Source organism: Micromys minutus (genome assembly GCF_963924665.1).
Source record: "Micromys minutus genome assembly, chromosome: 13".
NCBI lineage: Eukaryota > Metazoa > Chordata > Mammalia > Rodentia > Muridae > Micromys > Micromys minutus.
In genome coordinates this window covers 42,125,734-42,146,735 of record NC_137982.1, presented here as the reverse complement: position 1 = coordinate 42,146,735, position 21,002 = coordinate 42,125,734, and the positions used below count along the sequence as shown (strand labels likewise).

Genomic DNA, 21,002 nt, shown 5'->3' with positions numbered 1-21,002 from the left:
AAGTTTTTCTTTCCCACACAACTCTGAATGTGGACTAGGGGCTCCAGGGTAGCCGCACAACTGAGATCTAGCCCAGTTCCCGGGCACTTGATTCCTGTGCAGTTGGATTCTGGCCTGGAAGTCCTACGGGTGCATCCCAGAGCTTCTGTGCTTAGGTTTCCATCTCATCCAGGGGGCATGTGGCTTTCACCAGGGACTGCAGCTGCCACGGTGACCACTGCTTTCTGGCTCAGGTTGTGCAATAGCCTACGTGCTGGGGTGTCTAACAACAGAGGACACCTTGGTCTTACCTGAGATTGGATCTGGAATGCTCAGAGCACCCTGGCACTACAGTACGGACACTGAAAACAGATTTATGCTTGCCTCTCATTGTGCCAAATGCTAAGTCAGTAGGGAAACAAATCACACCTAAGTGTTTGACTCTCACCATCACACTGAATTCTATTTCTTCAAATACAGGAAAATGGGCAAGTAAAAATCAGTCATTCAATGAACATTTGCAGTAAACCATATACCAAAGCCCAATCTCATTGCTGAAAGTTTATAAGTCCTGTTAACTCTGCATACTAATCCTACACACACACACTACACATCACACACACACACACACACAGCACACATCACATCACACACACACCACACCACATGCACTCACACACATACATACCACATACACATACACAACACACATCACACACACAAACACACACACCACACATCACACACACATACCACACATCATACACATTCACACACACACCACACAAACTTACAACACATACAACACACACACACCACACACACATCACACTCACACAAACACAGCACACACACAAACACACAAACACACTACACACATCACACACACACATCACACTCACACAAACACAGCACACACACACAAACACACTACACACACATCACACTCACACAAACACAGCACATACACATAACACACACACACACACACACACACACACACACACACACATACACACGTTTTTACTGTGATTCAAATACATTAGGTGGTACTGAAATTGAACCTTGTTCAGTTGTCTTGTGTTAGTACTTCAGCATTCAGATATATTTCTTTCTCTTTAAGGGCCTTGCTTTTTTTTTTTTAAGATTTATTTATTTTATGTATGTGAGTACACCAGGAGAGGGCATCAGATCCCATTACAAATAGTTGTGAGTCACCATGTGGTTGCTGGGAATTGAACTCAGGACCTCTGGAAGAGCAGCCAGTGCTTCTAACCGCTGAGCCATCTCTCCAGGTCTCATGGTGGTCTTGAGTACGGGCTGTAAGGCAGGCAAGTCTAGAAATTGCAGTCCTTCTGCTTTGGTTTCTCAGGTGAGCGTGATCACAAGCCTGTTCCATGGACCCCAACACAATATATATTTTCCAATCAGGAAAACATGCCAGTGAAGGAACATTCACTTCCCTGCTTTTACAATAGGGAAGCATATATGAATGGCCTCTTGAGTCAGATATCAGCATATAACAAACGTTCTCTGACCTTCCTCCACAACGGAAATTGTATATGTCCCATATAATACACATGTTCAGATTGACATGCATGAAACTGATTAAAGAGGACAGAACCCAAGACCACCATACATATATCTCACATAGCTGAGGTAATAAGTGGCGCTCCTTCGTGTGGCCTGTCTCCTGGGAGCTCCTTCCTGAAGATCTTGAGAGGATCTAGAAAAATGTAGGGCATGGGTGATGCTGGGCACACATGGAGCTTTCGGGTCTGGGTGATGGTTTAGGTCAGATGTGAGTGTGGGTTAATAAACCCACACTTCTTCTTAGTCCAGGGACAGAAAAAAGAGAAGGGAAGGGAACAGGATGGAAATGAAATCAGAGCCTTGGCTTTCTCATTGAGAATGGGTTCGGAATGCAGTGTCCAACCCAATGACAGCGGCTTGTCATCTTCCTGGTTACTCAAAGCACATCTAGTTCCCCCTCTCACTGTACAGACTGAAGGAGCATTTGCCTTCTGTGGGTCTTTATACTGTTGAATTTATCATTTACTCAATTTGATTTTGAAAATAATTATTGTGAAATACACATACTGCTGATTATTTGCATCATTTATATTCATATTTTTATGACACTAAAGCCCTAAAGCCCCCTGTAAAATCCACATCTTTCTAAATGTCTACTTTTACCTCTAGTGTTTACATGGTATTTGAAATTCTAACTAGATAAATTAAACAAGAATCATAGTAAAGGCTTCCAAAATTGAACAGAAGTATTAAGTATGTCTCTACTGACAGAGAACTTGATATCCTAGGACTTAAAGAATCCCCAAAAGACATTCATGATAACTACTGGCACTAACAAATAAATCCTTCAAATTTTCAAAATATGTAAGGTCTAGAAAAAAATTCCTTTTTCTGCATACTCCAATAAACAACACACACAAATAAAAGAGAAAATGGTAGTTGTATTTAAGGCAGTGTGTTATGGGTCAAGTTTTAGGTGTCCAAGAGGCTCATGTTTAAAGGCTTGGTACTTTGGGTGAGTTTTTCCTTTGTATTTATTTCTTTTACTTTATGTGTATATGTGTGCACCTGAATGGGTAAACACACATAGGCGCACCAGGAGGCTCAGAATAGTTATCGGATAATCTGGAACTGGAGTTACAGGTTCTGAGCCACCATATAGGTTCTGAGTCCTTCACACAAGCAGTGCCACCAACAGATGCCCTGGTCTTCAACCTTGTTCTTCATGCTAGCTCTGCTCTTTACAGATGACTGAATTGGAGTACACATGGAAGGCAAGAACTAGTGAGACGGGTGTATTTAAAGGAAAGGTGTTACAACAGAGGTGGTGTGAAGAGAGAGAGAGAGAGAGAGAGAGAGAGAGAGAGAGAGAGAGAGAGAGAGACAGACAGAGACAGAGAGAGACAGAGAGAGACAGAGAGACAGAGAGACAGAGAGACAGAGAGAGACAGAGAGAAATAATGAAACAGGTAGTGTTCGTAGGGTGGGGGTTGGGAAGGCAGTGCTGAAGGACAACTAGCACTAAAGACCTTTGAAATGATCCATAGAAACGTACTACTGTAGGAGCTTTTAAAAACAAGTCCTAATACATATACAAAGGGGCTTGAATGCAGTTACCCTATAATGGGCATATGGGGGAATGCCTCACCAGACATAATTAGTCATTAAATAAAAAGCCCACCATCATTTCGCTAGTCAATGAGTCCCATAGATCCTCCTCAAAATACTATAGGCTATTGTTATTGCTATTGGTTATTTTTCAAATCTGGAGGGAACCTTGTTGCAGAAGATACTATATATCTGATATATACTCACAGGTTCATATTAACCTGGAAGCTTTGTCTCTATTGGCCAGCTTTCACAGTACTGGAAGGTTCTATGCATAGTACTAGAGGAGAAAGGCCATCGTCAGCATAATCCATCTGTGAAACCTTTGAGTCACACTAACAAATGGCCTAAAAACTTATGCCCACTGTTGTAATAGTGGTAAAAGTCTTAAGGGAGCATCCAACCATATCCTGATTGTATTTAAAGGCCAGTTCAAAATATAGACACAATTCTTGGCACTAATTAACATGGCTGGTTAGGTCCCAAGCTTCACAGAAGAGATTATTACTGTTATCTGTTATCTGGTAAATGGGAATTGTGGGGCAGTGGACCATGCCACCAGACAGAAAACCTGGTAAGGTCAAAGAGACTCAGGAACCTTGGCAATTCTCTTAATTGAGAACAGTAGGCATTTAAATTTACTCCTGACCAGGTTTCTGTCCTGGACCATGTGACCACAACACCCCACAGAGGTGACTGTGACAGTCACTCACATAGGGACAATACCAGAAGCCCTTCCACATGCAAATGAAGTATCTCTAACATCTCGGACCAACCCAATAGAAAGCATCTGCCTCTAGATTGTAAGCCACTCCAAAATGTTTAGAAGATCCTATCCACAAGGAATAAAGTGCAGGTGTTATTTCACAAATATCATCTGAGAGTTCCTGTCTTATTGAGATGTAATTCTCCAGGGAAGAGTATTGTCTCCAGAAGCTTTCATCCGAACCTAGAACTGGTCCAACCAGCTGGATGCCCAAACCTATTGCAGCCATTTCTTGCTTGGCCCTGACCTCAACCCTAGCTGCCCGCTGTATCCAGCTGACTGCCACCGACTCTGGTGACCATGGTCCAGCAAGGCACAGTAATAAACTGCCCCTCTAATTATTCGCCTTCATAACTATAGGCCCTTAAATCAGTGCATCTCTCAATCTGTCAGAAAAGGTTCTTTTTGTAGTAAGATAGCTATTAACACAGTGGCTCATGACCGGTCAACTTACAGGGAATAAGAAATTGTGGAGTCTTCAGCTCTACATGGGACATCTATATAACAGGCTCAGGAAGCATCACAGACCTGGAGGGGAAAGACTGGAAGAGCCAGATATAGTGGATGATTGCTATAAAACAGCATTTGAAAGATACAAAAGTGCAATTGCAAACAAGAGCTCGCAGTGGCTGCTGCTGACTATATTCACAAGATCTGCAAAAACCCAAACTCACCGGCTTGAATGGTGCGGCTCATGAAGACCCACCCCTGTCTCAAGAAGTATTGGTTTTTGGGCTAGGAAGGGTAAGTTTCCTGTAAGGATGTAGTTCCTGAAAAGCTACCAGTACCCTATCCTGGTCCCACATGCATGCAAACACAGGCAACATTATATGGACTCGGTGGGAATAAACCGAAAAATAAAGATTGAAAAAGCACATGGAGTTGTGGGGGAAACATCTTTTCAAGGGAGGGCAAGGGTAGGGAAAGAATGGGGCTTGGGGTTGAACCAAACAAATTTGTTTAATATTTAATTTAAAAATGATCAAGCCAACCAGCGAGTTTTCACACACGTTACAGTCCTTTATCATTGACATCCTGAATTCATGTCACATGAATATTAACCCCTCGTTTCCACAAGAGACTAATAGATGTTTCTAATATGTCAACGTTCTTATGATATCTCAAATCTAAATTCATCACAGGGACTCGTACTGTCTTGAGACTAAACAGAACATTAGAGTGTGACTCTAATAATGTGAGATTACTGCTTGCAATTTGCTGAGAAAGCAGAAGAGAAGTTGCTAATCCTTGCGACCATGTTAGAAAAGAACCCTCTTAACTCTGAAAGGACAGTAACTTTTCTCTGGGATGTAGGAGCAACTCAGAAAAAAATTACTTTTATGCTGCCCTATTACTTAAATCAGAGCAAAAATTTGTATTTTCTCTATTTCAAGTTCTTTTACTTGGCTATACAAAAGCGTCAATTAGCCCGATCCTTAAACTCTTCAATGAAATAAAAATGCCTTTAATTTAGGTACAATTTCTATAACAGTATTTTTTTTTAATTTTAATTTTAGGTAATAAAACTGCCGTTTCCAAGTGACACTGAATAGCTTCCACTCCGTGAGGTTTGGGTTGGGCCTTGGGTGTGGGCTAATTATTTTTTCCTATTTTACTTGCAGAATGTTTGCCCTTTACCCCACGTATGCCTGTCACACCGGTTTGCAGAGTTCTTTAATTCTCCAGAAGAAGGCTGAGAGGCACCGGCAGCATCAGCTTCTTCTTCAGTGATTCAGCTTCTCCTTCAGTACCGGTTTCTCCATGACCCTGCCCTCAAGAGCCTGCCAGAGGTACAGGGACCATGCAGGGGCCCTGCTCAGCCACTTCCCTTGCCTGGTGTCCTTTGTTCACAATGGCTTTCTGGACTAGGACTCTGCAGGCAGCAATTGAGGAAGTGCTTGCCTCTCCCTCTGGTGCTTTCACCTCTGAGAACTTTGCCTGCTCAGCAGTTTGGTTTGTTTCCTGGCATCTGCAGCAACCAGGAGTGGTCCTGTCTCCATTACGGGACACATACAGGTCACCTTGAGGAGCGTTTCTTCAGTCATCTCGAGAATCCCGCCGTGTGGGGAACAGTGCTCAGGGAGAGTGGAGAAGGGCTGGGGGCTCTTCTGTGGATACAGGGGTGGGTGGGGAAGGATGAGGTAGTCTAGGCCTGTTTTGCCCTCCCCTTTCCCTTCTCTGTGGCAGCACACCCCTCACAAATAATTAGCTAAGAAGAGTAGAAAGATTAATAAATGAAGATTAATTAGAAACATTCACATTTTCGCATCTTTTATTTTATGTGTGCAACAAAACTATCTAATGTAGAGTTTATCAGCAGATCAAAGGGAATAGAAGCCATTTATTATTGATGATACCTTATTTCAGAACTGACCAAGCTTAATTTGTGCATTTCAGAAACGTACCATCTTTGTCTCCTCTAGTAGTGGGCATACAATTGCTGCCATGTCTGCAAAAAAATTCAAATAATATTTATAAGACGTCTGTTAAACAAGAAATATTACTACAGGCATGACACTCAGAAAGTGTGGGCTTTCTTATTGTGGGTGGGTAGGTTCAAGAGGTAGGTAGAAAGGTGGAGGGGGCTGTCACAAGAGACAAAGTATGCTTCGAAGTGCTATATTGACACCTAATATTTTGCATGTTAATTAAAAATTTATAAAATTGTCAAAGGAACGTGTGACATTTAAACAACCTTTTTGGAGAGTAGTTTGAAGACGTCACCTGCGGCAGGTCAGATAAGTGCAATTGTGCTTAGACGTGTAGATTATTTGTGGGCCGTTGCTAAGGCCACTCTGAGTAACAACCGCGATTAACATTCGTCTACTTTTTCACGCACCTTATTGGGGATGTGGCTTTATTATTTCGGTTCAACAACTAATCAACTCAACTCTTACTTTATTCCAAATGCATTACTTTATGACTCTTGGCAAAAATATGCCCTTAAAGAAAATATAATGATTCTTTTTACATTAATAAATTTTACTTCAGAGAAACATTCAATTTTTTGTACCTTCAGAAAATTAATGATTTAACGTGATCTGTGACCAATTTTCAAAATATTAAATGTGCAAAACAAGAAACTATTATTGTCATAATGACAAATGACCTTTGTCATTTCTATTGCTGGGAAAATATTTAAACTACTCTGGTATGCCACCTGAATTATGACCGAAGGTTTCAGTAGTAAGTTTACTTTGAGTAGGAACAGGAACACAGGCTGGAGGCACACTTGAAGCTTGGATTTTCTTGCTCTGTGACTCCCCTCACATGGAAAGCCCTGAGCAGGCATTAGCAGGACCCCTTCCCACTGAAATGTGAAGGAGTGATCTAAACCACACTTTTCAAAGAGAAGAGGAAGAGAAGGGGGATGGCACACATTCTGTCCCTAGTAGTTAAACTTGGTGGCAGAAGCAGGAGGCTCAAAGTCCCCATCATAGTTAGGGTGAGGTCTTCAGGGGTGTCCTTCTCAGTTCCACCCTACTCTCTTCATGTATGTTGGCCCTTTCTGCTTAATGAACAAAAGCATTCATTTGCTTCGCTCTGGCTTTCTGGTTAATCCTGAAATCCTTTTCTATTGCATTAACAACTGGACACTGCTCAGGGTTTTCCAGGGCACTGACTTTGTTTTCATCCTGCCCAGCCACTGTCTAGATTCATCTCCTGCTGCTGCTACCAAAACAATGGACATGTTAGTGCATTTGTTTATTTTCCCTTTTATGATATTCAGTTGCAAAACTTAGGAGATTTTAGACTTTACAGATGCCATTTGGGGGAGAAAGAGAGTTGAGGACCTAGTTAATTTTTCCTGATTGAAATGGTTGTTTTAATAACAGTATATATTGAATTAAAAAAACTATTTTCTTTTATAAATCCCCCTAGATCAAAAATTGTTCCAATAGTAGCTGTTGATCTCAAACTGGGCCAAGGACTATGTCTTCTCACGTAATCTGCAAGGGACATACTGTGTGATCATTGTAACAGATTTTGATACACAGATGGTTACTGAAACTTTAATCAATAAAAATAAAAATTGTAACAGCCTGGTAGCTGGGGTGCGTGCCTCTAATCCTAGCATCTGGGATACAGAGGCAGGAGGATCTATCTTAGTTTGGGCTGGTCTACAGAGCTAGGACCAGGATAGTCAGGGCTACCCAGAGAAACTCTGTCTCAAAAAGCCAAAATAAACCAAAACAAAAATTCTGGCAAATGTTAAATTCCCTGAAAATGACTATCTCAATGTTTGCAGCATGAATAATTTTAGAAAAACAAAAAGGAAAAGTTGTAATCTTTAAGAAGGCTGTCCATATGTTTAGATAAGAAATATTCTTATTTCAAGTGCAAAGGACCTGGAGCCAGCGTGGGTCACACAGGAGACTGTGGATGGGGAAAGAGAACTCAGGTTTTAAAGGAAGTAGTGATCGAAAGGAGTTATACAACTGCAATCTTAGCTCTGAGTCCCTCGTTTGAGGGCAAGGTACACAAACTTAATGAACTGCGCTTGGAAACATCGTATTTGGCTTACAAAAATCACCTTCATAAGATTAAAGAGGGTACAGTAGTGATTACATTGAATCAAACCTGAAATCAATATGTGGTAATTAAAACAAAATTTAAGGTATAATTCTTAGGATTTTTTTTAACTTTATAGGTGTAGACCCTTCATAAAAAACATTCTTCTCAGACTTCTTTAAATTTGAAGCATTCACAGAAGTGCAATTGTTTAGATGTCAAGCTTCAGGTGTTGGGGGGATTGGATACTCTTAAGACTACTCTAAACCTGAGCTAAACCAAAGTTACATAGGAGCTTAGCCAGTCCCTTTCTGTGTCTGCCCGTGACCACAGAAAAGTATTGAAATTAGTTTCCCTATAGCCTTTATAGAAAGTTCAGCATGCCTTAGTAGTCACATCTATTGACTCAAGAAAGAAAATGTTATTTGCTGAAAGGGGAAGCTCTGAGGATTTATAAATGTGTAAAATTGATTTCCTTTCTGTGATATCTATTTAAGATGAGTAAATTACATCACCAAATTAAAAACAAGAATCATAGACACATGAAACCATAATCAAAAGGTGTAGCGCAGCTGACCCTGCATAGGTAGCTATCCAGACCCTCCATGAAATAGTATGGCCTGGAGCCTGGTGTCATAGCTTCTCTTTGCCTGTGACTTCCTCTGGGTTCCAAACTGTTGTAGAGTTGTCCGGATCCCAACCCTGGAGCAGGGCTTGTTGTACACATGTTTGGTGCAGAACTATAAGCCTCCATTTTATCAAAGTTCCTCCTCATGGGCCCATCTTGCTGGTCCTTAGACCTGTGAAGATGCCAAAGGCAAACCTAAGTGTCTCATTTTCCATGGAAGAACTCCTTAAATACGGGGCAGGGGGAAGTAAATGACTTTCCCACCCACCAATGTCTAAACATTGTAACTGTATCAGATAAGTACTGCTCACAGTTGTGATTTAAAATAGAGTTGGAAAGAACTATCTGCCTGGATTCCAAACTGAAAAGAAAACCAATCAAAGCAGGAAGTAGAGAAATGGCGGTTGCTGATGTGTGGCTTTGTAGGTTACTGTTGGGATGGCCCTACTGTACGATATTTGGTGTTGTCATTAGAAATGCTTATAATTGCCAAGCAACTGTGTAGATGCTGTCCTGGAAAATTCCTTTTTTATAATACAAGCTAAAATAAATGGAAGCAGCATTTCCCACTCAACAACTCACTATGGACATGGCCTGCCATTCTGTCCCCAAAACTCCTTCCCAACAAACATGGAACTGTTTTAACAGCTTTTAAATTATGGCTTCATGTTAACCTTCTCCTCATGACTTCACATAGCACAGAAAACCTTAGGAAGACCCTCTGTACAAACCCTCTAGTAAGGACAGCAAGTAACACAGTTGAAAGTCAATGAGCAAAGCACTGGAACGTGGCCCTGGTGTAGCACCAGTATTTCTAGACCCTGAGCTTGGGTATTACACTCAAACAACAGCTAAACTATTCATTTAAAAACTCATGGGGTCTTCTGATCTTTACAATAGCATAGGTACATAAGAAATACAGTATAAGTGAATTGTGTAGAAAGCATCATGCAACCCAAACTTCAGACATGAATTATTGACATTAGTTTTCTTTCCTTCCATATATACATTACTTACATTAGTTGGTCATAAGTTAATGGCTTTGTCATTTCTATCCTTTCAGGATATGGATCCTCATAGTATTTTGGTTCTGCACAATATGTAGTTTGATGAGTTGATTCTTCTGGGTGTTTGGATTGCAGGCTTGAAAATGTGGATTTCTGTGACTTTATGCACGAGGTATTATGGTTTTCTACTTTGTTATAAGAAGCTTGCCGATTTTCTTCTCTTACCTGGATTTAACATATATGTATTTAAATTGTACAGATAGACATGTGTGTTTGATTCCTATAGTTTCAGGTCAATGATTCTGAATATTTAAATATGTGAAAAATATAGCTTTACAATGTTTATTAACTATATTGTCTACACTTGATCTGAATTTAAAACAAAGTAAAAATAGATCTAGGCCATTGGTGATAAGTCCTCTATTACTGATCTACAAACTCAGCCCTGAATCACTCTCAAGTTATTGCCATGGAATTAGATATTTTTGAAACAAATAGTTACAGAATGAGTGAAACACATGAAGAAAGAATAATTTCAAATAAAATAATTTTTAAAATATGTTGAGATATTTTATAATATTTCAACCTATAATATAAAGCCATATGTGCTTCTGAAAGACTGACATGAAGGCCATAAAGGTTAATGGAGAAAAATGATGTGGAAGTCGTGGGAACATAATTTTAAGTGGGACGATTATTAGTTCTAGAACCTACCATTTTAAATATTCCTCCACAAATGATGGAATATTGGAATATCATGTGGCAAACATGATGTCTTGTGGCTTGCAACAAAGTTAAGAAAGTGTTTGCCTGGCTCTCAGTACCTCAGTGTGAGTATACTTGTCTACAAGGAAGGTCTAGGTATTCCCACATGAGTATTCCACCATGGAAGCGAAGTTCCTGCCAGCGTCTAGTGCCAACACCCGGAGCCACCAGACATGTTAGGGATGTACTCCAGAGTATTCCGGCTTCCCATTCCTCCAACCTGTCCTATCCAAATGTCATCAGAGAAGAGAGAATCTGTCTTTGTCAAGTTCTTCTCAAACTGTAAATTATGAGAAAAATATTTTTAAAATTCATTAAAATTTGGATACTTTAAAAACAAATTGGCAAATGATGATTAAAAAAAAAAAAACAGTGTAGAAGAACTTCACAGACTTAGTTCTTTTGAAAGCTCCTTTGTCAAATATCAAGTGACCATAGGTGTGTGGGTTCATTTCTGGGTCTTCAATACTGTTCCATTGATCTACCTGCCTATCTCTGTGCCAATACCATGCCGTTTTTTACCACAATCAATCTGTAATATAGCTTGAGGGTAGGAATGGTGATTCTCTTGTAAGTTCTTTTATTGTTGATGATAGTTTTTGCTCTCCTAGGTTTTTTTGTTATTCCAAATGAATTTGCAAATTGCTCTTTCTAGCTCTCTCAAGAATTGAGTTGGAATTTTTATGGGGATTGCATTGAATCTATAGATTGCTTTTGGCAAGATGTCCATTTTTACTGTGTTGATCCTTCCTATCCATGAGCATTGGAGATCTTCTCATATTCTGAGATCTTCAGTTTTCTTCTTTAGAGATTTTACGTTCTTATCATACAGATCTTTCACTTGCTTAGTTAGGGTCACACCAAGGTATTTCATATTGTTTGTGACTACTGTGAAGGGTATCGTTTCCCTAATTTCTTTCTCAGCCTGTTTATTCTCTGAGTAGAGGAAAGCTACTGATTTGAGTTAATCTTATATCCAGCCACTTTGCTGAAGTTGTTTATCAGCTGTAATAGTTCTCTGGTAGAATTTTTGGGGTCACTTAAGTATACTGTCATATCATTTGCAAATAGTGATATTTTGACTTCTTCCTTTCTGAGTTGTACCCCTTTGACTTCTTTTTGCTGTCTTGATTTCTATGGCCAGAACTTCCATTGCTACATTGAACAGTTAGGGGGAGAGTAGGCAATCTTGTTTAGTTTCTAATTTTAGTAGAATTGCTTTAAATTCCTCACAAATGTTAAATTTCTATTAATGAATATAGCAGTGCTGCTTGTTACAATCAATATTTGGAGAACATAAATTTTTATAAGTGGCTTATAGGCCTAAAGGAATATATACTTTAATTATATGTTTAGGTCACAAGATTTCTCTTGAAATTCCAGAGGAATTGGGGAAGAATATACATGAGACAGGATAGGAGAAACAGAACTTAGATTCTCATGTTGGTATAATTTGAAGAATTTATAGCTCCCCAGTCTGAACCATCATCTCTCCAAGTAAAAACTAGAAAGAAAGACAAAAAGTACTTCATCTGGACATTTGAAATATTTGACTAAGAAAATTACCTTTGAAATGAACACATGGTAAATAACACAACGATTAAGGACATTTTCCTAATATGTTTGGTATAGCAAGTATATTGAATTCACAAAGATTATTGTTCTGAGATTCTCGGAACCCTAGGCATCCACATGAGATACACAGTACGATATCAACCTTGGGATGCTGGGGACAAATCAAAATTAGATGAGCCAGCTGCTTGCCAAGTTTACCTACAACAATGTATAATGCTAATTTTCTAAATTTTTATTCTGTACTGCCAGCAAAGAAAAAGCAAATGTATTTGAGTAGTTATACCTATTGGCTCAAACTAAGGTAAGCCATTTGTTGAAAATGCATTCTGTAAGGATTTTTTAAAGTACATAGGTAGTTTTCTGTTATTTAGAACAAATAGGTTAATTAATCAACTGAATACGTCATCAATTCAAAAACTAGACTTAGAATCGACATTGGAAACCAGAGAAAAAATTATAACACAGCTCATCACGTCTACTGAACTCACCACACACTCAGCTGTGGGCTGTGGTCCTGAGCGTGGGATCAAGGCTTCTCTTTCCCTCATCCTTCTGTTGTGTCCTGAATTTTTACAGAGACACCCAGAGGCAGTAAGGCCTGCAACAGGGCTTGGGGTGTACATGTTAGGTGCAGATCCCCTTGCCTCCATTTTACCGAAAGCCTTCCTCATCCCCTCATCTTGCCTCTCCTTAGACCTGTGAGGATTAAAAAGGCAAATAACTAGGCACATCACTTTCTCATGAAGGATTTCTAAATGACTGACATCTAAAACCGGCAGTAGGGTACATAAAATTTCCCACCAAATAAGATGTCTGCACCCTGTCAAGCCACACAAGCACTGAGTACAGTTACGGTCTAAATGTGAACTGGAATTAATGATATTTCTAGATTCAAATAATGCAGGAAGCAGAAAAATGGCTGTCACAGACGTGTGGCTCAGCGGGTTAATCTGCTGCCACTGGAATTGCTCGACTCTAGAGTTTTGATGGTGTTCTTAGAGACACTTACAGTTGCCAGGGAGCCATGCGAGATTATGTTCATCACAATTAGTAGGAACTAATACACACTACACACAGTTTCTGGGGGAGCTCATCTCATGCTTGCCAAGTCTCCAGAGACATTACCATACCATTTTGCTTCCACACATCCTTCTGACTGGACAAGGAATCATCTTTACCAGTTTTAAATTATGTTTGTCTTCACCCTCGTGTTAACCTTCCCCCATGTCAATCATGACTTCACACAGCACAGAGAAATTTAGAGGAATCATCCGAGCTGCTTTCACCAAACCTACAGGCCCAGCGTGGATTGTGTCCAACTTTTCTGCCTACCTAAGCCCTGCACATCTTTCAGTCAATCATGTAAAGAGGAGGTCCACAGAGAAGGAGAGAACATTTCCCCAAAATACATCTGACAGAGGACTATATAAAGAACTCAAAAGGTATGCAGACCAAACACTCAAGCCATTTGGCACCTAAAACAGTGGAAATCCTGGGACACAGGCCTGGCGAGACTACGCTGCGAGTGGCCAGGGTGCAGAGAAATCTGGGTTGAGCGCTCGGAAAGCGCGCCCACTCCCATTGTTTCAGGGGAGCAGGAACCCTGGAATAGGGGCTTGTTATCTGACTAGAAAGCTATTACATGCAGACCAAATGCTCAGGCAATTGGGCACTGAAAACAGTGGAGATCCAGGGACACAGGCCTGGGGAGACTGCAGTGCACTGTGAGTAGCCAGGGCACAGAGAGGGCTAGGTCTAGCATGCAGTAGATGCGGCCTTCCGGTTGGTCTAGGGTAGCAGGAACTCTGCCATAGAGACTCAGGTCCACCCGGAAGACCCTTGTGCGTGGACTAAATGCTCAAGCCATTTGCCACCTAAAACAGCAGAGATCCAGGGACACAGGCCAGGTACAGGAAAGAGACAGGAACCAATCACTGACAACAAGATGGCAAGAGGAAAGCAAAGGACTTACAAAATGGAAACTAAGACAACCTGACAACATCAGAACCCAGCTCTCCCATCACAGCAAGCAGCAGAATGCCAAACATTCCAGAAAAAGAAGACTCAGACCTGAAATCATACCTCAAGATGATGATGGAGATCTTTGAGAAGAGCATGGTGAACAATTCACTTAAACAAGAACGGGAGGAAAAGCATAAAGAAATAGAAGCTTTTAAAGAGGAAACAAGAAAAACACTCAAAGAAATCAAAGAACTAGAGGAAAACAGAACCAAAGAGATGAAGAAAATGAAGGAGGAATTTAAAATGGAAATGGAAACAATAAAGAAAACACTAAGAGACAACCATGGAGGTAGAACAACTAAAAAAGAAATCAGGAGTCACAGATGCAAGCATCTTCAACAGACTACAAGAGATGAAAGAGAGAATCTCAGGGGCTGAAGACAACATGGGGAACATAGATAAAACAGTCAGAGAAGATGGAAAAGTCAAAAAGCTCCTAACCCAAAATGTTCAGGAGATCCAGGACACAATGAGAAGACCAAACCTAAGGATAATAGGAATAGAAGAGAGAGAGGAATATCAACTAAGAGGCACAGTAAATATCTTCAACAAAATCATAGAAGAAAACCCTTAAGAATGAATGAGATGACCATGAGCATAAAAGAAGCCCACAGAACTCCAAATAGAGTGGTCAAGAAAAGAAATTCTTCCTAATCATAATAGACTAAATGCTAAGTACTCAAAGCAAAGAAAGAATACTAAAAGCAGTAATGGAAAAAGGTCATGTAACATATAAAGGCCAATCAGAATCACATATGACTTCTCAACAAAGACTATGAAAGCTAGAATATCCTGGACAGACATCATGCAGACCCTAAGAGAGCACAAGTGCCAGCCCAAGCTGCTATACCCAGCAAAACTATCAATCACCATAGATGGAGAGATGAAGATATTTCAAGACAAATATAAATTTACACAATATCTGACCACAAACCCAGCACTACAACGAATTATAGGTGGAAAACCCAATACAACGGGGGGAACTACATCCTAGTAAAAACAAGAAAACTCCTAAGCAAGAAAACCAAAAGAAGAAAGACCCACAGGCACAATTCTACCTCTAAAAGCAAGAAGAGCAGGAAACAGCAACCACTATTTCTTGATATCTGTTAACACAAATGGACTCAATTCCCAAATAAAAAGACATAGCCTATCAGACTAGATACATAAATGGAATCCAGCATTTTGCTGCATACAGGAAACTTATCTCAGAGACAAAGACAGACACTATCTCAGAGTAAAAGGTTGGGAAAAAAACCTTCCAAGCAAACTGCCCCAAGAAAAAAGCTGGAGAAGCCATTCTAATATTGAATAAAGTAGATTTTCAACCAAAAGTTATCAAAAAAGATAAGAAAGGACACTTTTTACTCATTACACAGAAAATTTGTCAGGAGGAACTCTCAATCCTTAACATATATGCTCCAAACACAAGAGCACCCATATTCATAAAAGAAACGCTACTAAAGCTAAAAAACTATATTGCACCCCACAAAATAATAGTGGTAGACCTCAACACTCTACTCTCATCAATGAACAGATCATGGAAGCAGAAACTAAACAAGGACACAGTGAAACTAGCAGAGGTTATGAACCAATTGGAATGAATAGACATCTACAGAACATTTCATCCTAAAAGAAAAGAATACACCTTCTCAGCACCTCACAGCACTTTCTCCAAAATTGATCATATAATCGGTCACAAAACAAGCCTCAATAGATATAAGAAGATTAAAATACTCACATGCATTCTACTAGTTCACCATGGACTAAGGCTGGACGTTAATAACAACAAAGACAACAAAAAGCCCATATATACATGGAAACTAAACAATGCTCTATTGAACAATAGCAGGGTCAAAAAAGAAAGAAAGAAATGAAAGATTTTCTAGAATTTAATGAAAATAAAAACACAACATACCTAAACCTAGGGTATGCAATGAAAGCAGTACTAAGAGGAAAACTCATAACTCTGAGTGCTTCCAAAAAGAAACTGGAGAGAGCATACACTAGGAACTTGAAAACATAGCTGAAAGCTATAGAACAAAAGGAAGCAGATACACCCAAGAGTAGTAGATGGCAAGAAATAATCAAACTCAGAGCAGAAATTGACCAAATAGAAACAAAAAGAATGATTCAAAGAATCAACAAAACCAAGAGCTGGTTTGTTGAGAAAATTAACAAGATTGATAAACCCTTAGCCAGACTAACTAGAGGGCAAAGAGAGAGTATCCAAATTAACAAAATCAGAAAGGAAAGTGGAGACATGGCAACGGAAACTGAGGAAACTCAAGAAATCATCAGACCCTACTAGAAAAGCCTATACTCAACAAAGCTGGAAAATCAGGAGGAAATGGATGAATTCCTAGACAGATACCAGATACGGAAGTTAAACCAGGACCAGGTAAACCATCTAAATAATCCCATAACACCTAAAGAAATAGAAGCAGTCATCAAAAGCCTCCCAACCAAAAAAAGCCCAGGTCCAGATGGGTTCAGTGCGGAATTCTATCAGACATTTATTGATGACCTAATACTAATACTCTCCAAACAATTCCACAAAATAGTCAGATGGAACACTACCTAACTCATTTTTTGAGGCCACAACAACCCTCTTTCCTAAACCAAACAAAGACCCTATAAAAAAAGAGAACTTCAGACCAATCTCACTTATGAACATTGATGCAAAAACACTCAACAAAATCCTTGCAAACCGAATCCAAGAACACATCAAAACCGTCATTCTTTATGATCAAGTAGGCTTCATCCCTGGAATGGTTTAATGTAAGGAAATCCATCAATGTCATCCACCATATAAACAAACTCAAAGAAAAAAAAACACATGGTCATCTCACTAGATGCTGAGAAAGCATTTGGCAAAATTCAACACCCCTTCATGTTAAAGGTCTTGGAAAGAACAGGAATCCAAGGCCCATACCTAAACATAATAAAAGCAATATACAGCAAACCAACAGCCAACATCAAACTTAACGGTGAGAAACTTGAAGCAATCCCACTAAAATCAGGGACTCAACAAGGCTGCCTACTCTCCCTCTACCTATTTAACATAGTACTGGATGTCCTGGCTGGAGCAATTAGACAGCAAAAGGAAATCAAAGGAATACAAATTGGAAAGGAATAAGTAAAAATATCAGTTTGTAGATGACATGATAGTGTATGTAAGAGAACCCAAAAATTCCACCAGAGAATTTCTGCAGCTGATAAACAAGTTCAACAAAGTGGCTGGATATAAAATTAACTCAAAGAAATTAGTAGTCTTTCTCTACTCAAAGGACAAACATTCGAAAAAAGAAATTAGGGAAAAGATACCCTTCACAATAGTCCAAACAATATAAAATACCTTGGTTTGACTCTAACTGAGCAAGTGAAGGACCTATATGACAAAAACTTCAAAACTCTGAAGAAGGAAATCAAGAAAGATCTCAGAAAATGGAAAGATCTCCCATCCTCATGGATTGGAAGGATCAACATTGTAAAAATGGCCATCTTACCAAAAGTAATCTAGAGATTCAATGTGATCCCCATCAAAATTCCAACCCAGTTCTTCAATGAGTTGGAAAGAGCAATGTAGAATTTTACCTGGAAGAACAAAAGACCTAGAATAGTGAAATCCATCCTCAACAACAAGAAAACATCTATGGGAATCACTATCCCTAACCTCAAGCTATATTACAAGGCAACTGTGTTAAAAACTGCATGATACTGGTACATAGATAGGCATGTGGATCAATGGAATAGAATAGAAGATCCAGAAATGAACCCTCACATATATGGTCACTTGATTTTTGACAAAGGAGCTGTAAACATTCAATGGAAAAAGGACAGCCTCTTCAACTTAATGGTGTTGTTTCAACTGGCACTCAGCATGCAGAAGAATGAAAATAGACCCTTTCTTATCTCCTGTACAAAGCTCACATGTAAGTGGATCAAAGATCTCCACATTAAACCAAGTACACTGAAATTATTAGAAGAGAAAGTAAGGAAAACCTTAGAACACATAGGCATAGAGGAAAATTTCCTGAACAGAACACCAATGGTTTGTGTTCTAAGGTCAAATATCAACAAATGGGACTTAATGAGATTGCAAAGTTTCTGTAAGGCTAAGGACACTGTTAAGAAAACACAATGGCAGCCAACAGATTGGGAAAAGATCTTTACCAACCCCACATCTGATAGAGGCCTATTATCCAAGGTATACAATGAACTCAAGAAGTTTGACGCCAGAGAATCAAACAACCCTATTAAAAAATGGGGTACAGAGCTAAACAAAAGTTCTCAATTGAGGAATACCAAATGGCTGAGAAGCATCTAAGGAAGTGCTGGACATCCTTAGCCATCTGGGAAATGCAAATCAAAACAACCCTGAGATTCTACCTCACACCAGTCAGAATGGCTAAGATCAAAAATTCAGATGACAGCAGATGCTGGTGAGGATGTCCAGAATGAGGAACACTTCTCCACTGTTGGTGTGGTTGTAAACTGGTACAAACACTCTGGAAATGAGTCTGGCGGTTCCTCAGAAAATTGGACATTACCTGAAGACTCATTTATCCCACTTTTAGGCATATACCCCAGAAACGCTCCAACATACAACAAAGACACATACACCACAATGTTCATAGCAGCCCTATTTATAATAGCCACAAGCTGGAAAGAACCCAGATGTCCTTCAGTTGATGAATGGATACAAATTTGTTGTATATTTACATATTGGAGTACTACTCAGCTATCTGAAACAATGACTTTATGAAATTCCTAGGAAAATGGATGCATCTAGAGAATATCATCCTCAGTGAGGTAACCCAGTCACAAAAGAACAGACATAATATGCAGTCACTGATAATCGGATACTAACCCCAATAAGCTCTGAACACCCCAGAAACAACTCACAGAATATATGAATCCCAAGAAAAACAAAGGCCAAAAAAAAAAAAAAAAAAAAAAAACCCAACAACAACAACAACAAAAAAGCCTCAGGCCTTTTTAGGGGAAAAAAATGTAAAGCACCCTCTCAGAGTGTGGTACACCTGGACCTCAAATCATTAATAATTTTGGTATTCACAGATCATTATGCTTAAGCTATACACAACAAGAAATCTGTTTCCATGTTATGTTCTGTCCTACGTGTACTTCATGCTTATGGTAACTAGTGGGATTTCTATTCATGCTATCAAACCTCTAAAAGAATTAAATACTGACAAAATTATTCATATAATATTATGCCAAAATGCCTTTAAAAATCTGTAAGTGTATCCCTCTTTTTAAAAATTAAAGTGATAAGGAACAAAAAAAGAAAATAAAAGAACTAAAAAAATAAAGAGAACCGTATCAACCAACCAGATCCCCAGAGCTCCCAGAGACTAAACCACAACCAAAGGTTACACTTGGAGGGACCCATGGCTCCAGCTGCATATGTAGCAGAGGATGGCATTATCTGCCTTCAGTGGGAGGTGAGGCTCTTGGTTCTGTGCAGGATCAATGTCCCAGTGTATGGGAATGCTAGGGCAGTTAGGGGGGAGTGTTTAGGTGGGGGAGCACCCTCATAGAAACAGGGGGGAGGGGGAGGGGGTTTGTGGAGGGGAAATCTGGAAGGGGAACAACATTTGAAATGTAAATAAATAAAGTTAGCAATAATAATAATAACAACCACAAACAAATTGAGAGGTCTCTAGTGTGTGTGTGTGTGTGTGTGTGTGTGTGTGTGTGTGTGTGTGTGTGTGGGTGTGTGTGTGTGTGTGTGTGTGTGTGTGTGTATGAAAGAGAGAGAGAGCTCGAGAGAGAGCAGTGAACTTAACCCACAGCTGAACCCAAGCTATACCTAAGTATCAGAGAGGACCTTAGAGCTTGTCTTGGCCAGAGTTACTCCCTAGCCCCTTCCTAACAACAGTTAACTAATTATTAGTTTGTTTCAGGTGTACTTCAGACCGTTTGTGATTTTATATGGTCTTGCTTCAGAGCACCCACCTGTTGGCTTTCAATAGTTAGTCTATTAGATACTTTCGGTCTGGACAACCCCTCACTTACTTCCATTCCCTAGATAATCCTGCTGAGAGTCCAGACGACTCTGCTGTGTCAGGGTTGGGTTAGAGGAGAGTCCAAGCCTGAACTTATAATAAAGAGACCCTAATTTGATTACATTAAAAATGGCTCCTTAGTGATACTCTTTTGGGGTTCACAAACACCTCCTGACACAAAAAAAAAAAACAAACAAACAAACAAAAAAACAACTCATTCAAAAATGGGCCTGGGATCTGAGTAGAAAATTCTCAAATGAAGAAAATACATGGCTAAGGAATATCTCAAGAAATGTTCATGGTCCCTAGCAATTAGGGAAAATCAAATCAAAACAACTTTAAGATTCCAACTTACCATTTTTCAGGAAAATGGATGGGAGTAGGAAATATCATCTTGAGGGAGGAAACCCAAATCCCAAAGGACATGCATGGTATGTACTTATAAGTGGATATTAGCCATTACAGTACAGGATAACCACACTGCAATCCACAGACCCAAAGAAGCCAAATAACTGTTGTAGAGATATCTTATGTTTTAGCTTGTTTAGAGCCAAAGAAGCTGCAGAGGACCCAAG

General features: G+C 39.6%; 1 protein-coding gene across 1 annotated transcript in view; it reads right to left on the bottom strand.

The window, feature by feature from the left end:
* The window catches only part of LOC308429190 (uncharacterized protein), a gene marked incomplete at both ends in the record, with an annotated part of 112,292 nt that overhangs the window by 49,508 nt on the left and 41,782 nt on the right, over positions 1-21,002 (bottom strand). Inside the window, 2 exons of the mRNA XM_080927935.1 lie at positions 8,976-9,198; positions 10,044-10,258. Coding sequence (XP_080784061.1) covers positions 8,976-9,198; positions 10,044-10,258 — 438 coding nt within the window. The remainder of the gene's footprint in view (positions 1-8,975; positions 9,199-10,043; positions 10,259-21,002) is intronic.